At 47.3% G+C, this 14,180-nt stretch overlaps 1 protein-coding gene across 2 annotated transcripts in view; it reads right to left on the reverse strand.

Moving 5' to 3' along the window:
- Positions 1-1,491: 1,491 nt before the first annotated feature.
- TLE5 (TLE family member 5, transcriptional modulator) overlaps positions 1,492-14,180 on the reverse strand; it is a 31,241-nt gene continuing 18,552 nt past the window's right edge. Inside the window, exons 4-7 of one of the 2 annotated variants that reach the window (XM_087703314.1) lie at positions 13,454-13,498; positions 10,070-10,132; positions 8,492-8,566; positions 1,492-2,208 (exon numbers count right to left, since the gene is read on the reverse strand). In XM_087703314.1, coding sequence (XP_087559440.1) covers positions 1,990-2,208; positions 8,492-8,566; positions 10,070-10,132; positions 13,454-13,498 — 402 coding nt within the window. In that variant the 3' untranslated portion in view covers positions 1,492-1,989. Of the gene's footprint in view, positions 2,212-8,491; positions 8,567-10,069; positions 10,133-13,453; positions 13,499-14,180 lie in introns of both variants that reach the window. The other variant, XM_087703313.1, reaches the window with a different exon arrangement.

The following is a 14,180-nucleotide window of genomic DNA, read 5'->3' on the forward strand; positions in this document are numbered from 1 at the left end:
ACTTCCACAGCTAAGTGAGACAGGGAGGGGTTAAGGGGGGGGGACGCACCCCATGTTATTTACCCGTTTGCCGTTGTTGTTAAGCAAATCACCGCGGGGTTCTTAAGCGAATCCGGCTTTCCTTATTGGGTTTGCTGGTCGGATGTCAGCTGGGAAGGTCGCAAACGGGGATCACGTGATCCCCGTGGGCGCTGCAAACTTCATAAATACACGCCCGTTAACACAGCGCCCGGATTCTGATCACGTGACCACAGGGATGGCTGCGATGGCGGTTGTGAGTGGGAGGGCTGGTTAGGTTAAGTTTTTCCAGTGCCGTTGCCATTCGGAATGGTCACTAAATGAACGATTTTAAGTCGAGGACCAGCTGTAATATGAGTTTCCTGGCTGGACGTAGCTGCTGAGGACTTGCAAGTAAGGGTGAGTTAATGGATCTAGATTTTGCTTTTGTTAAAGAGGGGGGGGGGGTCACAAGGGGTCTAATCCACATGGGGAAGTTGTGCTGTTGGGCGAGTGAGCTTGGCCCTTTATGGGACCTCCGCTAGAATACAGGTAGTCCTCGACTTGCGATGGTAATTGAGTTCCGCATTTGTTGTTAAGTGAGACATTTGTTACATGAGGCCTGCCCCATTTTACGACCTTTCCTAGCCACACTGCAACTGTCAGAAATACGAACCAGTTGCCAAGCGCCTAAATTTTCATCACGTGACGTTGGAGATGCCGCAGCGGTTGTTAACTGTGAAAAATGGCCATAAGCCACTTTTTTCCCAATGCTGCTATACCTTCAAACGGTCACTAAATGAACTGTTGTAATTCGAGGACTACCTGAAGATTGGGGAACGGAAATGTGGGGGTGGGGAGACCTTTGTTCTTTGCATTTCAGCCATTTCTCTCTGTTTGGGGGGCATTTTTAAGAGGTTGGCAGGTATCAGAAAGTTTGCCAACCCATTTTGTACCTCGCTCTGTCGGAGTGCCCTCCGCCAATGGGGTCTGGCCTTGCCCACTGGGAGAGGGCTGCCCTCCATGAGCACAAAACTGTGGTGCCGCCGTGCCAGGGAGCTGAAATCAGACGGGGAAGGTCAGAATTATGGTTTTCTTGGCGCTGTTTTTCAACGGCAGCCATTTTAAGACGTGCGGACTTCAACTCCCAGCATTCCCCCCCCCTCCAGCGGTGACTGGATTAGCAGCCGCGGGGCAAAACAGTTCATCAGGCGCGAGTCACTTAGCAAAGGGACATTGGATCCATCAGTCGACAAAAACCTGTACACAACCATCTTAACAACCTCCACACTATCCACCTAGGGGGGTCACGATTGAGTCAAGGGAGGGATTCTGGGAGTTGAAGTCCACCCGTTTTAAAGCAGCTGGGAGGGTGCCAGTGACTGGTCCTCCCCCAGCTGTGGATGAAAACTTTCCAGCTGTTGGATGGGGATTTTCCAGGATCTCTGGTTTTCCCACAAATCTAGGATCGGGCAAACCCACATCCTTTCTTCCCCCCCCCTTGGATAACTAACCCAGTTTGTTAGTTTTTTGTGCGACAGGGCCAAGCAATCGCAAAAAAAAAAAGCCTGGGAAAGGATGGATGGATGGATGCACGGAGGGGAGGAACCCAGTTTAACAATGCATCGTGGATATTCTGATGCTGGCTTAACCCTTTGGAATTAATTTAAAGGGAAGAGGGGAGATAGAAGAGGGTGGGGGAGGTCAAACCCCTTCCTCACCTGAACCCCCCTCCCCAACATGCATGCAAAAGGCCCCCCCAATTGCTTGGGGAAAACCGTTCCTGCCTGCTATCGAGCTGGAATGAAGGAAGGGCAGGAAAAGAGGGGGGGGCTAAAATGTTATTGCTGCAATTTTGTCTCGCCCCTCGTGCCCCACTGAAGAACCATGGTTTGCCTGCCAGCCCCGGAATTGGATTAAATGCGGCATCTTCTGCCCCCACCGCCAGGATCGCCTCCCGCTGCACCCCCCCCCCCCCAACCCGAGATCCACCTAGTCGGATTTTTCCCCGTCGTCTTCTTGGTGGGCGTCTCCGTCGTGACCGTTCTTGTCTTCCTTGCAGAGGTGGGCCTGGGAGCCCAGCGCCGAGAGGGAGAGCAGGCCGGTACTGGCGCTCACGGCGGGCAGGGAGGGGGCCTGCAGGCCCACGGAGAGCGGGGTGAGGGGCAAGGCCAGTGCCTGCAGCTGAGAGAGCTGGTGGGCTTGGAGTTGCTGCTGTAGGGGAAACCCGGGAGAGAAAAAACAGACGAGAAATAAAAATAAGACACTTCCATTCCCCACCTAGGCAGTCCTCGACTTACGACCGTTTGTTAAGTGGCCGTATGGTTACAACGGTACTGAAAATAGCAACAGGAATAGCACTTGTATACCATTTCACAAGGCTTTACATCCCTCCTCTCTTAAGCGGTTTACAGAGTCAGCCTCTTACCCCTAAGAATATGGGTCCTCATTTTACCGACCTTGGAAGGCTGAGTCAACCCTGAGCCAGTCAGGATCGAACTGATGGCAGTGGGCAGTCACCCTGCAATATTGCATTCTCACCACTGTGCCATCATGATCCGTCCTTCCTTCCTTCCCTCCCCCCCTCCCACTTAACACTTATTTTACAGCCCTCTCTACAGAGTCATCCTATTGCCCCCAACAATCTGGGTCCTCATTTTACCGACCTCGGAGGGACAAAAGGCTGAGTCAATCTTGAGCCTGGTGAGATCCGAACTGCCAAATTGCAGGCAGCCAGCAGCCAGAAATAGCCTGCAGTAGTGCACTCTAACCACTGCGCCACATGGCTCATAGAAAGTGTGACATAACGACCGTTTTTCATACTTATGACTGTTGCAGCAACCCCAATCCTCAAAATTCAAGTCCACATCTTAAAAGCACTTAAAGGTAGTCCTTGACTTACAACAGTTCATTTAGTGACCATTCAAAGTAAAAGCAACCCCACAACAGAGAAACATCCACCGGCTGCTTAAGATCGAACGCTTAACCTTCTGAGTGCGAGGTTGAGTGTCTTCAATTCTAGGCCAACACACTACTCAATATCGAAATACATATAATTATATAATATACAATTATTAAGTTTGCATGCTCAGATGTGGTTCTTGCCCAGTAAAGTAATATATTTGTTGATATGGCTGGACACATCAATCAAATTAAATTTGGAGTTTCCCACCTAATCACCCGCTTCCATCCAATTCTGTTCTCCGTTTTTAAATACCGTGTTTCTCTAACAAGCATATATTTTAATTTTAATTTTCTCTCTCTCTTTTTCCTTCCGGAAAATCCACAACTGCGTCTGTTTCTCATCTTGTCGCCCATTGTTCGCCTTAGAGAAGCTGTGTCTGGCCATGATCATAATATGGATTACTTCTCTTTGTAAAATTGGGAGAGGAGTTCAAATCCTGTATGGAGAACTCCAGAAATTAGGAGACAGGAGACAGGCCTAGATTTTTATCTAACAAGCATATATTTTAATTTTCTCTCTCTCTTTTTTTCCTTCCAGTATTACGAGATGTCCTATGGCCTCAACATCGAAATGCATAAGCAGGTGAAATTTTAAGATTATTCTTCTTTCTTCTGGGGGCTTTTAAGGCCGCCTCACACAGGTAGTCCTCGACTTACGACCACAATTGAGCCCAAGAACTCTGTTGCCAAATGAGACATTTGTTAAGTGAGTTTGACCCCACTTTACGACCTTTCTTGCCACTGTTGTTAAGCGAATCGCTGCCATTGTTAAACTAGTCGGTGGCTCAATGAATCTAACTCCCCCCCATTGACTTTGCTAGTCAGAAAGTCGCAAAAAGGGATCGCGTGACCCCAGGACACTGCAGCTGTCATAAATATGAGTCAGTTACCAAACGTCTTCGGTTTTGATCACGTGACCATGGAGATGTGGTCGTTAAGTGGGGGAAAGGACCGTAAGTCACTTGGCCTTATTTTCGGGGAGGTCTTATTTTAACGCATGCGCTCAAAAGCCCGAATGGGCTTATTATCCAGGGAGGTCTTATTTTCGGGGAAACAGGGTAGGCACTGCTGAACATAAAACTCCCTTTTTCCTCCACGGAGAAATTCAACAGCATTCCCGATTCTTTGCTATCGTGCTCACAACAGCCCTGTAAAGTAGGCCAATCCACGCAGGAAAGCATTCTGATTTGGAGGTCAGCAAGATGCTGTCAGTATTTCTCAATCTCGAGTCCTTTAAAACAGGGGTCTCCAACCTTGGCAACTTTAAGGCCTGTGGACTTCAACTCCCAGAATTCCTCAGCCAGCTTTGAGGGCCACAGGCCTTGAAAGTTGCCAAGGTTGGAGACCCCTGCTTTAAAAAATGCGCGGACTTCAATTTTCTCCCTTAGTCCGGGGGAATTCTGGGAATTGAAGTCCACACATCTTAAAGCCGACAAATCTATGGAGACTCTCAGTCATCCAGGTCATGGGTTTTCTCAAAGATGCTGCCAACTTCGAATTGGATTGGGCCTGCTGCAGCCATTTTCCTCCGTTTTTCAGCTTGTCCCACTTTTGTGGGGGGAAAGGGAGTTTAGGAATGTCAGACCAGATATCAACAACTAACTATCTCGTGGGAACCAAGGTCATCCCACCAGGTGCTGGCCAGAGATTGGAAGCAGTTACCAAGGAGATGCAAAAAACACCTAATTGGACAAAGTGACTTGCGACGATAGAGGGAGGAAGGGAGGGAGCTATATAATCTTTAATTTACAATGGCAGAGTTGGAAGGGACCTTGGAGGTCTTCTAGTCCAACCCCCTGCCCAGGCAGGAAAACCTATACCGTTTCAGACAAATGGCTATCCAACATCTTCTTAAAGACTTCCAGTGTTGGGGCATTCACAACTTCTGGAGGCAACTTCTGTTCCACTGATTAATTGTTTTAACTGTCAGGAAATTCCTCCTCAGTTCCAAGTTGCTTCTCTCCTTGGTTAGTTTCCACCCATTGCTTCTTGTTCTACCCTCAGGTGCCTTGGAGAATAGTTTGTCTCACAACTCTTCTTTGTGGCAACCCCTGAGATATTGGAAGACTGCTATCATGTCTCTCCTAGTCCTTCTTTTCATTAAACTAGACATACCCAGTTCCTGCAACCGTTCTTCATATGTTTGAGCCTCCAGTCCCCTAATCCAGTCCCCTGAGTCCCCTTCGGGGAAAAGGGTGGCATATAAATGTAATCAATCAATCAATCCTCTTTGTTGCTCTTCTCTGCACTCTTTCTAGAGTCTCCACATCTTTTCTACATCGTGGCGACCAAAACTGGATGCCGTATTCCAAGTGTGGCCTTACCAAAGCCTTATAAAGTGGCATTAACCCTTCATGTGATCTTGATTCTACTCCTCTGTTTATGCAGCCTAGAACTGTGTTGGCTTTTTGGCAGCTGCTGCACACTGCTAAAATTTGTCAAAACCATATTTTTAAAAAGAAAAATATACTTGGCTTTTAATTACACTGAAAAAGTGGGGGAAATAGCCAGAGCTGGGTTACATGTCAAATGTGCTGAAGAGATGTATTCAATAAAGTAGTTATTTGAGAAAGCCGAAAGTCTCAAGAGTTGCTGGGATTGGTTTGGGTTCATTACGTGATAGGTGCTTTTTCAAAATGGACACCTAAAAGTGACATCAAAAATCCACGACAAAGAATGTTTTTTCTGCGCCAACTCAGGAAGCTCAAATTGCCCAACAGAGCTGCTGATTCTGTTCCACGGAGGAATTATTATTGCACCTCTATAACTGTTTGGTTTGGTTCTGCAACCCAACAAGACAGACACTGACTTCAACGGATAATCAGAACTGCAGAAAAAACAATGGCTACCAACCTGCCTTCCACTGAGGACATGTATATTTGCACGAGTTAAAAAGAGGGCTGTGAAAATATTTATAGACCCCCTCGCATCCTGGACATAAATTGTTTCAACTCCTACCCTCAAAACGACTGCACACCAAGACAACTAGACACAAGGACAGTTTTTTTCCCCCAACGCCATGACTCTACTAAACAAAAAAAATTCCCTCGCCACTGTCAAACTATTCACTAAGCCTGCGTTACTATTACTATTAATCTTCTCATCGTTCCTATCACCCATCTCCTCCCACTTATGACTGTAACTTCTTTGCTTGTATCCTCACAATTTATATTGTTTCCTAGTATGATTTGATTGCTTATTTGTACCCTATGACTATCATTAAGCGTTGTATCTTATGATTCGTGACAAATGTATATTTTCTTTTATGTACACTGAGAGCTTATGCACCAAAGACAAATTCCTTGTGTGTCCAATCACTTGGCCAATAAAGAATTCTATTCTATTCTATTTGTTTTTTCCTTATCAGATATTTCGCTTCTCATCCAAGAAGCTTCTTCAGTTCTTACTGAGTGGTGGAAGTTGGAAGGACTATTTCTTGCAGTCACCTGGCCATTATCACTCTTTCTGAGTGTCGTTGAGGTCACTTGGGACGTTCACTTGTGCCCTCGAGATCACCTGAGTAGTGCAAATGGATGTGGAGCCTTCTTGGAACTGGTCTGTGTTGTAAACAGGAGAATCCCTCCCCCTCTGTGGAGAGAGGGCTGTTGACCTCTTTCAAACCAGTGGTCATCTCTGTCCAGAATATGACTTTGTCTACCTTGAAAGAGGAGTCAAGAGGCCCTCTATGTCAAAATTGACTAGCCCTCCCTCAACAGAGGGGGAGGGATATGACACCACCTTAGCAATAGCCCTTAGACTTTTATAATACAATACAATAGCAGAGTTGGGATATTGGAGGTCTTCTAGTCCAACCCCCTGCCTAGGCAGGAAACCCTATACCGTTCCAGACAAATGGCTATCCAACATCTTCTTAAAGACTTCCAGTGTTGGGGCCTTCACAACTTCTGGAGGCAACTTCTGTTCCACTGATTGTTCTAAATGTCAGGAAATTTCTCCTCAGTTCTAAGTTGCTTCTCTCCTTGATTAGTTTCCACCCATTGCTTCTTGTTCTACCCTCAGGAGCCTCGAAGAATAGTTTGACTCCCTCTTCTTTGTGGCAGCCACTGAGATATTGGAAGACTGCTATCATGTCTCCCCTAGTCCTTCTTTTCATTAAACTAGACATACCCAATTCCTGCAACCGTTCTTCATATGTTTTAGTCTCCAGTCCCCTAATCATTTTTGTTGCTCTTCTCTGCACTCTTTCTAGAGTCTCCACATATTTTCTACATCGTGGCAACCAAAACTGGATGCCGTATTCCAAGTGTGGCCTTACCAAGGCATTATAAAGTATTAACACTTCCCGTGATCTTGATTCTATCCCTGTTTATGTAGCCTAGAACTGTGTTGACTTTTTTGCAGCTGCTGCACATGGCTGGCTCATATTTAAATGGTTGTCCACTAGGACTCCAAGATCCCTCTCACAGTTACTACTACTGAACAAGGTACCACCTACACTGTACCTGTGCATTTCGTTTTTCTTGCCTAAATGTAGAACCGTACTCTTTCCACCATTGAATTTAATTTTATTAGATAGTGCCCAATGTTCAAGTTTGTCAAGATCCTTCTGTACCTTAAGCCTGCCTTCTGGAGTGTTGGCTATTCCTGCCAGCTTGGTGTCATCTGCAAATTTGATGAGTTCCCCATTTATTCCCTCATCCACATCATTGATGTTGAAGAGTACTGGGCCCAAAACAGAGCCTTGGGGTACTCCACTGCATACTTCCCTCCATGTAGATGCAGTTCCGTTGAGGACTACATGTTGAGTGCGGTTGGTCAGCCAGTTACGAATCCATCTGGTGGTGTTGTTGTCTAACCTGTCTAAGTGCTTTACAGCTCTTTCTAAGCGGTTTAGAGTCAACCTATTGCCCCCAACAATCGGGTCCTCATTTTACCAAGGATAGAAGGCCGAGTCAACCTTGAGCCTGGTGAGACTTGAACTGCCAAATTGCAGGCAGGCAGAAGTCAGCAGAAGTAGCCTGCAGTACTGCACTCTAACCACTGCGCCACCAAGGCTTATCTCCTATTTACGACGTTCCCTATCGACTTGGCTTGTCAGAAGGTCACAAAAGGAGATCACATGATCCTGGGACATTGCAACCATCCTAAATACGCGTCGGTTGTCAATCATCCGAATATAAATCACATGAGCATGGGGATGCTGTTAAAAGCTGCGTGAAAAATGGTCGCAAGGCACTGTTTTCAGCGCTGTTGTAACCTCGGTCACTAAGCGAACTGTTGTTAAGTCGAGGACTATCTATACACAAGGGGGTCTCCAAACGTGGCTACTTTTAAGACTTGCGGGCTTCAACTTCCAGAATTCCACACTGGCTGGGGACTTCTGGGAGTTGGAAGTCCACAAGTCTTATAAAGTGGCCAAGTTTGGTTCTCCCCCCCCCGCCGCTCTAAATTAACAAAGCCACGTGCCCATCAAACTTAAAAGATGTATGAAAATGGGGAGCGCTCCTAATGGTTATATGCCCAAGACCCCCCCCCTCCCATCAATTCTAACAAAAAGAGCATCACAGACCCGGATGATGGAATTCAGTTCGGGGGCTGTCACTTGTTTGGCCCGCTCAATGGCTCCCAGGACCTGCTGTTGGTGCTGGGGGGGCAAAGGAGGGGGGGGAGGGGAAGGAGGAGAAAAAGAAGAAAATTAGAAGATGATACGAACCAATCTGCAGGAGGATGAACGACAGGGTGGGGAGGGGGAGAAGGCAGTGCGGTTAGATGAGCCAATTTGTGCCAGAAAACGTCATTTCCATTATTATAAGATGTTATCCAGATGTTCGGACTGGATTTGGCACTTTTGGTCCACCTCTGGAGTCCTTCCCCAAGGACCTGGGATAGGCAGATGGGGAATGTTGGATGGTGTTGAAAGTCGGATGTTTCGCAATTGACAGATGGGGATGTTGTCAATGCCGATGATGGTCAAGAGATATTCCGGGATGCATCCAAAATGGTAGGTCCTATCTTTGCTTTGTAGCATTATTATTCTGCCAATTCTCCCTTGCTCACCTCCACCAGAAGGTCCCAGGAAGCACCATTATCTTTGGTCCTCAAGAGGGACCCTGCTTGAACCCACCTCCCAAAACGCCTGCCATTATAATCCGAGAACTTCTCAACTTCACACCCTACACTCCTCACCTGAAGCAGGGAATGTGGGAGGATCTGAAGGGGTGAAGGTTCAGATAGTGGGGCAAACAAGTCCCTCAATCAAGGCAAGCAGAGATACCTGGTTTTTCAAAGCCAAATTAGGCATGAAAGGTGGCTGGGTGATGCTGAGCCAATCGCCAGGAGACCGTGAATTCTAGTTTCACCTTAGGCATTAAAGCCAGCTGGGTGATTTTGGACTGTCCACCTGGAAATAGTGAGTTCTAGTTCTACACTTAGGCATGAAAGCCAGCTGGGTTATTTTGTACTGTCCACCAGGAGAGAGTGAGTTCTAGTTCCACATTTAGGCATTAAAGCCAGCTGGGTGATTTTGGACAGTCCACCTGGAAATAGTGAGTTCTAGTTCCACATTTAGGCATGAAAGCCACCTGGGTCTCTTTGAGCCAATCATTAGGAGTCTGTGAGTTCTAGTCCTGCCTTAAGCCATGAAAGCTGCTGGGTGAAGTTAGGCTAATCGCCGGGAGAAGGTGAATTCTAGTGCCGCCTTAGGCATGAAAGCTGCTGGGTGACTTTAGGCCAATCATTGGAAAACTGTGAGTCCTAGTACTGCCTTAGCATTAAAACTGGCTGGGTGACTTTAGGCCGTTCAGTAGGAGACAGTGAATTCTAGTCCTCTGCCTTAGGCATGAATGCCCACTGGGTGATTCTGGCCCGATCACCAGGAGACTGTGAGTTCTAGGCATGAGAGCCCATTGGGTGGCTTTGAGCCAATCATTAGGAGACTGAATTCTAATCCCGCCTTAGGCATGAAAGGCAGGGTGAACTTGGGACACTCATGTTTCCTGTTTTGGGGAAAACCAAAAGAAGGAGGGATGCTGGATATTTTTGCTGCCTTGAGTTATTTGTAAAAACAATGAAGACGGGGTGTAAATGAATAAAAATCAAAGGAATAAAAGGAAAAGTTCCAGAGGAAAGGAAAGGGAATTTACCGTACCTCTTGCGACAGATAGGGCAAAACCTGGGCGCAAATGCCATTCAACCGCTTGACAATTTCAGCCTGAAATGGAAGATTACACACAAGGTTAACCCGGAGAAGTGTACTCCAATCAGCAGCTTGGCAAGAGGAGACAAAAACACGATGTGCAAGTGCGTTTATGTGGTAGCAACCACCCAAACTCCAAAGCCAATTACATCACTGCAGCCTTTTGCCAGGGACATCATTAACAGGCTGCAAATGACCCAAAAAATGTGCATCTTTTGCATGGTGCGAAGGTGACACACGCTTCCTGCCCGAACGTTGGACAACGTTTCTGCCTTAGTACACTGTTCAAAGACGCATCAGGGGGATTCATCGGATTTGTGGTTTTCACACAATACTTCGAGCTATCACCCAATTCGCAGAGGCTGGATTGTGTGAATGCATGCAGGCCCGTGGGCTATGTGGTCTGTTGTGGCCCAGCAGGCGCCGTTGGAGCTGCTGATGGACTCCGATAGCGAGGACTCCTATGAGTCTGCTATGGAAGATGTGGAGGACCCTGGGCAGGGTTCAGACTCAGAGCAGGGACCAGAGAGGCTGGTTGGCCACCAGGAGGGGCCTGAGGCATGGAGCAGTGGGGAAGATCAAAGGGAGTTTGTCCCTGATGCCAGGCAACAGTGGGCAGAGAAACGGAGGCAACAGTTACGGAGACAGACTCGTAAGAGATAATCAAGCCCAGGTGGTTGTGGCTTGGCCCCTCCCAAGAGAGTATATAAGAGGAGACTTTGGGAGGAGTCCTTTTGCAGGACACAACCGTTCGTAATAATCTGGAGAACTCCTTGTCTGGTCTGCCTTGTGTTCCCGTGTCTGTTGGGAGTCTGGGTTGCTGCCAACGTCTTGTCAGTGAGCCGTGTTTGGGCTTTCAGCCAACAGGATTATAATTGCTGTGAATAAAGAGTGGCAAACAGCTAAGCCTGTGTCTGCGTTCATTACCGGATGGAGGGGAGCCAGAACAGTGGACCACGCCAGTTTTAAACCGAATGAAAACAACTGGAGGTAAAAATGAGCAAAAGCCAAAGAAAAGGTGGGAATTATGTAGCCATTCTCAAATTGGTGGTTTTAAGATGGGTGGACTAACTCCCAGAATCACAGTCAGCCATTTTGGCCAGGGAATTCTGGGAGCTGAAGTCCAGCTACTTTTAAGGCATACCAGCTCGGGCATTTTGGGAATTGAAATCCCCCCATTTTAAAGCATACTCGCTGGGGAGTTCTGGGAGTTGAAGTCCACCCATCTTAAAGTCACCATTTTGAAAAACACTGATGCAGTTAATGACAAGTGTAATTTGCCAGCGTTCCCAATGAAAAGGGGAAATGAGTCTTTGGGGGATTCTGGTTCTCCTAAGAATGGGGTATGGGAATTGTAATTGTTACTTCACACAAATTCAACTTCACGGTAATTTCTCAAAAAAAAATATGCAGTCAGCTTCGTGGTTTAACAACAGATGTTACAAGAGCTGGCAGAAGTTTACTAGGCTACACCAGTTGTGGGTAACTATGGCCCTTTCACAAGTAATGAGCATAACTCCCAGAATTCCTGAGCCAGCACGATGTGGACTTCAACTCCCAGAATTCCTGAGCCAGCACGATGTGGACTTCAACTCCCAGAATTCCTGAGCCAGCATGATGTGGACTTCAACTCCCAGAATTCCTGAGCCAGCATGATGTGGACTTCAACTCCCAGAATTCCTGAGCCAGCATGATGTGGACTTCAACTCCCAGAATTCCTGAGCCAGCATGATGTGGACTTCAACTCCCAGAATTCCTGAGCCAGCATGATGTGGACTTCAACTCCCAGAATTCCTGAGCCAGCATGATGTGGACTTCAACTCCCAGAATTCCTGAGCCAGCATGGCTGACTCAGGAATTCTGGGAGTTGAAGTCCAGAGGTCTTAAAGGAGCCATAGTTAATCATCCTGGAGCTGCACAGTAGCCTAAAATTGCATTTCAATCAAAATAATAACAATATTAAGACAAGAATAAGGAAACGAGCTGGGTGGAGCTAATAAACCTGGCTTTTAATTAAATTTGTTTGCCTTTAGCACGGCATCTTGACAAGAACCAGGTGCGGCCTGCAGAGTTTTTGCAAAAGGAAGTCAGAACAGGTAGATGATGAACACGCAGGAGGAACAAATCGGATTAAGCTGCAATTTAATTTAAATGTCGTTTAAATGAAATTTCAATTATATTTAGCGAGTGTCTGGCAGACACGCCCGATTGCTTGTAAGGGCTCTGCTTGGTGGAAGGGGTGGGGCAGCGGCCCTGGATATAATCTAAAACAGCCCGTAGCGGATGACCTGAAATGCTCCTCGAAGCATAAGGTAAGAAAAACCCACTCCGGCTTCAGCTCCAGGTACAGAAGTGGTGGGTTGCAGGCGGTACACCCCGGTACGGGCCTACCGGAGCCTGCCCGTAGCAACGGGTACCGTTCCAGTACGGTGCTCCGGAGGGCCCACCCGCCCGCCCTTCTTACCTGTCGTTTAAAGCCTTTGGTGCTTCCGCGCACGCCGTGCACGGCGTCCATGCAACGCTCCGCTGAGCAGCTGGAGCGTCGCGGAGGCGCCAGTGGCAGGTTATGACGCATGCACGCTTTCGTGTGGAGGACGCCGGGCCCCGTTGCAACCGATCCGGAACCCACCCCTGAGATACAGGCAGTCCTCGACTTACAACAGTTTATTTTATAGGAGCCGAGGTGGCGCAGGGGTTAGGGTGCAGTACTGCAGGCCACTTCAGCTATCTGCAGTTCAGCGGTTCTAATCTCACCGGCTCAAGGTTGATTCAGCCTTTCATCCTTCCGAGGTGGGTAAAATGAGGACCCGGATTGTTGTTGGGGGCAATATGCTGACTCTGTAAACCGCTTAGAGAGGGCTGAAAGCCCTATGAAGCGGTATATAAGTCTAACTGCTATTGCTATTGCTATTTAATGACCGTTCAGAATTACCACGGTATTGAAAAAAAAAAAAGCGACTTACGGCCCCTTTTTCCCACTTAACGACCACATCTCCATGATCACGTGATCAAAACTGAAGACGTTTGGTAACTGACTCGTATTTATGACAACTGCAGTGTCCTGGGGTCACGTGATCCCTTTTTGCGACCTTCTGACTAGCAAAGTCAATGGGGGAGTTAGATTCATTTTGCCACTGGTTGACTAGTTTAACAACGGCAGCGATTCGCTTAACAACAGTGGCAAGAAAGGTCGTAAAATGGGGGCAAACTCACTTAACAAATGTCTCATCTGGCAACAGAGTTCTTGGGCTCAATTGTGGTCGTAAGTCGAGGACCACCTGTGTGAGGCACCCTTAAAAGCCCCCAGAAGAAAGAATAATAATCTTGAAATCTCACCTGCTTATGCATTTCGATGTTGAGGCCATAGGACATCTCGTAATACTGGAAGGAAAAAAAGAGAGAGAGAAAATTAAAATATATGCTTGTTAGATGAAATCTAGGCCTGTCTCCTGTCTCCTAATTTCTGGAGTTCTCCATGCAGGATTTGAACTCATCTCCCAATTTTACAAAGAGAAATAATCCATATTATGATCATGGCCAGACACAGCTTCTCGAAGGCGAACAATGGCCCCCTGCGCGACAAGATTAGAAACAGACGCAGTTGTGGATTTTCCGTCTCCGGAGGATTTTAAGATTCCATGATTGCAAAGGGCTAGAGTAGATGACCCTTGGTGGTCCCTTCCCAGTTCCCAATTCTGACAGTAACCATCTTTCCTGCTCATTGCAAAGGGGTGGATTAGATGACCCTTGGAAGCCCCTTCACAATTCTTGACAGGACACTTTCTGATTTTCCTGCCCGTTGGCAAAGCGGTGGAATATAGATGACCTTTAGGGGTCCCTTCCCATTCCACAATTCTGGCACTAACTGGTTTTCCTGCCCACTGCAAAGGGCTGGACTAGATGGCCCTTGGAAGTCCCTTCCCACTCCACCATTCTGGAGCTAACTGGTTTTCCAGGCCACTGGCAAAGGGCTGGACTAGATGGCCCTTGGAAGTCCCTTCCCACTCCACCATTCTGATGCTAACTGGTTTTCCAGCCCACTGGCAAAGGGCTGGACTAGATG

Source organism: Thamnophis sirtalis, unplaced genomic scaffold (genome assembly GCF_051295495.1).
Source record: "Thamnophis sirtalis isolate CommonGarterSnake01/CBP01778 unplaced genomic scaffold, rThaSir2_p1.2 scaffold_1, whole genome shotgun sequence".
In the NCBI taxonomy this organism is placed as follows: Eukaryota; Metazoa; Chordata; class Lepidosauria; order Squamata; family Natricidae; genus Thamnophis; species Thamnophis sirtalis.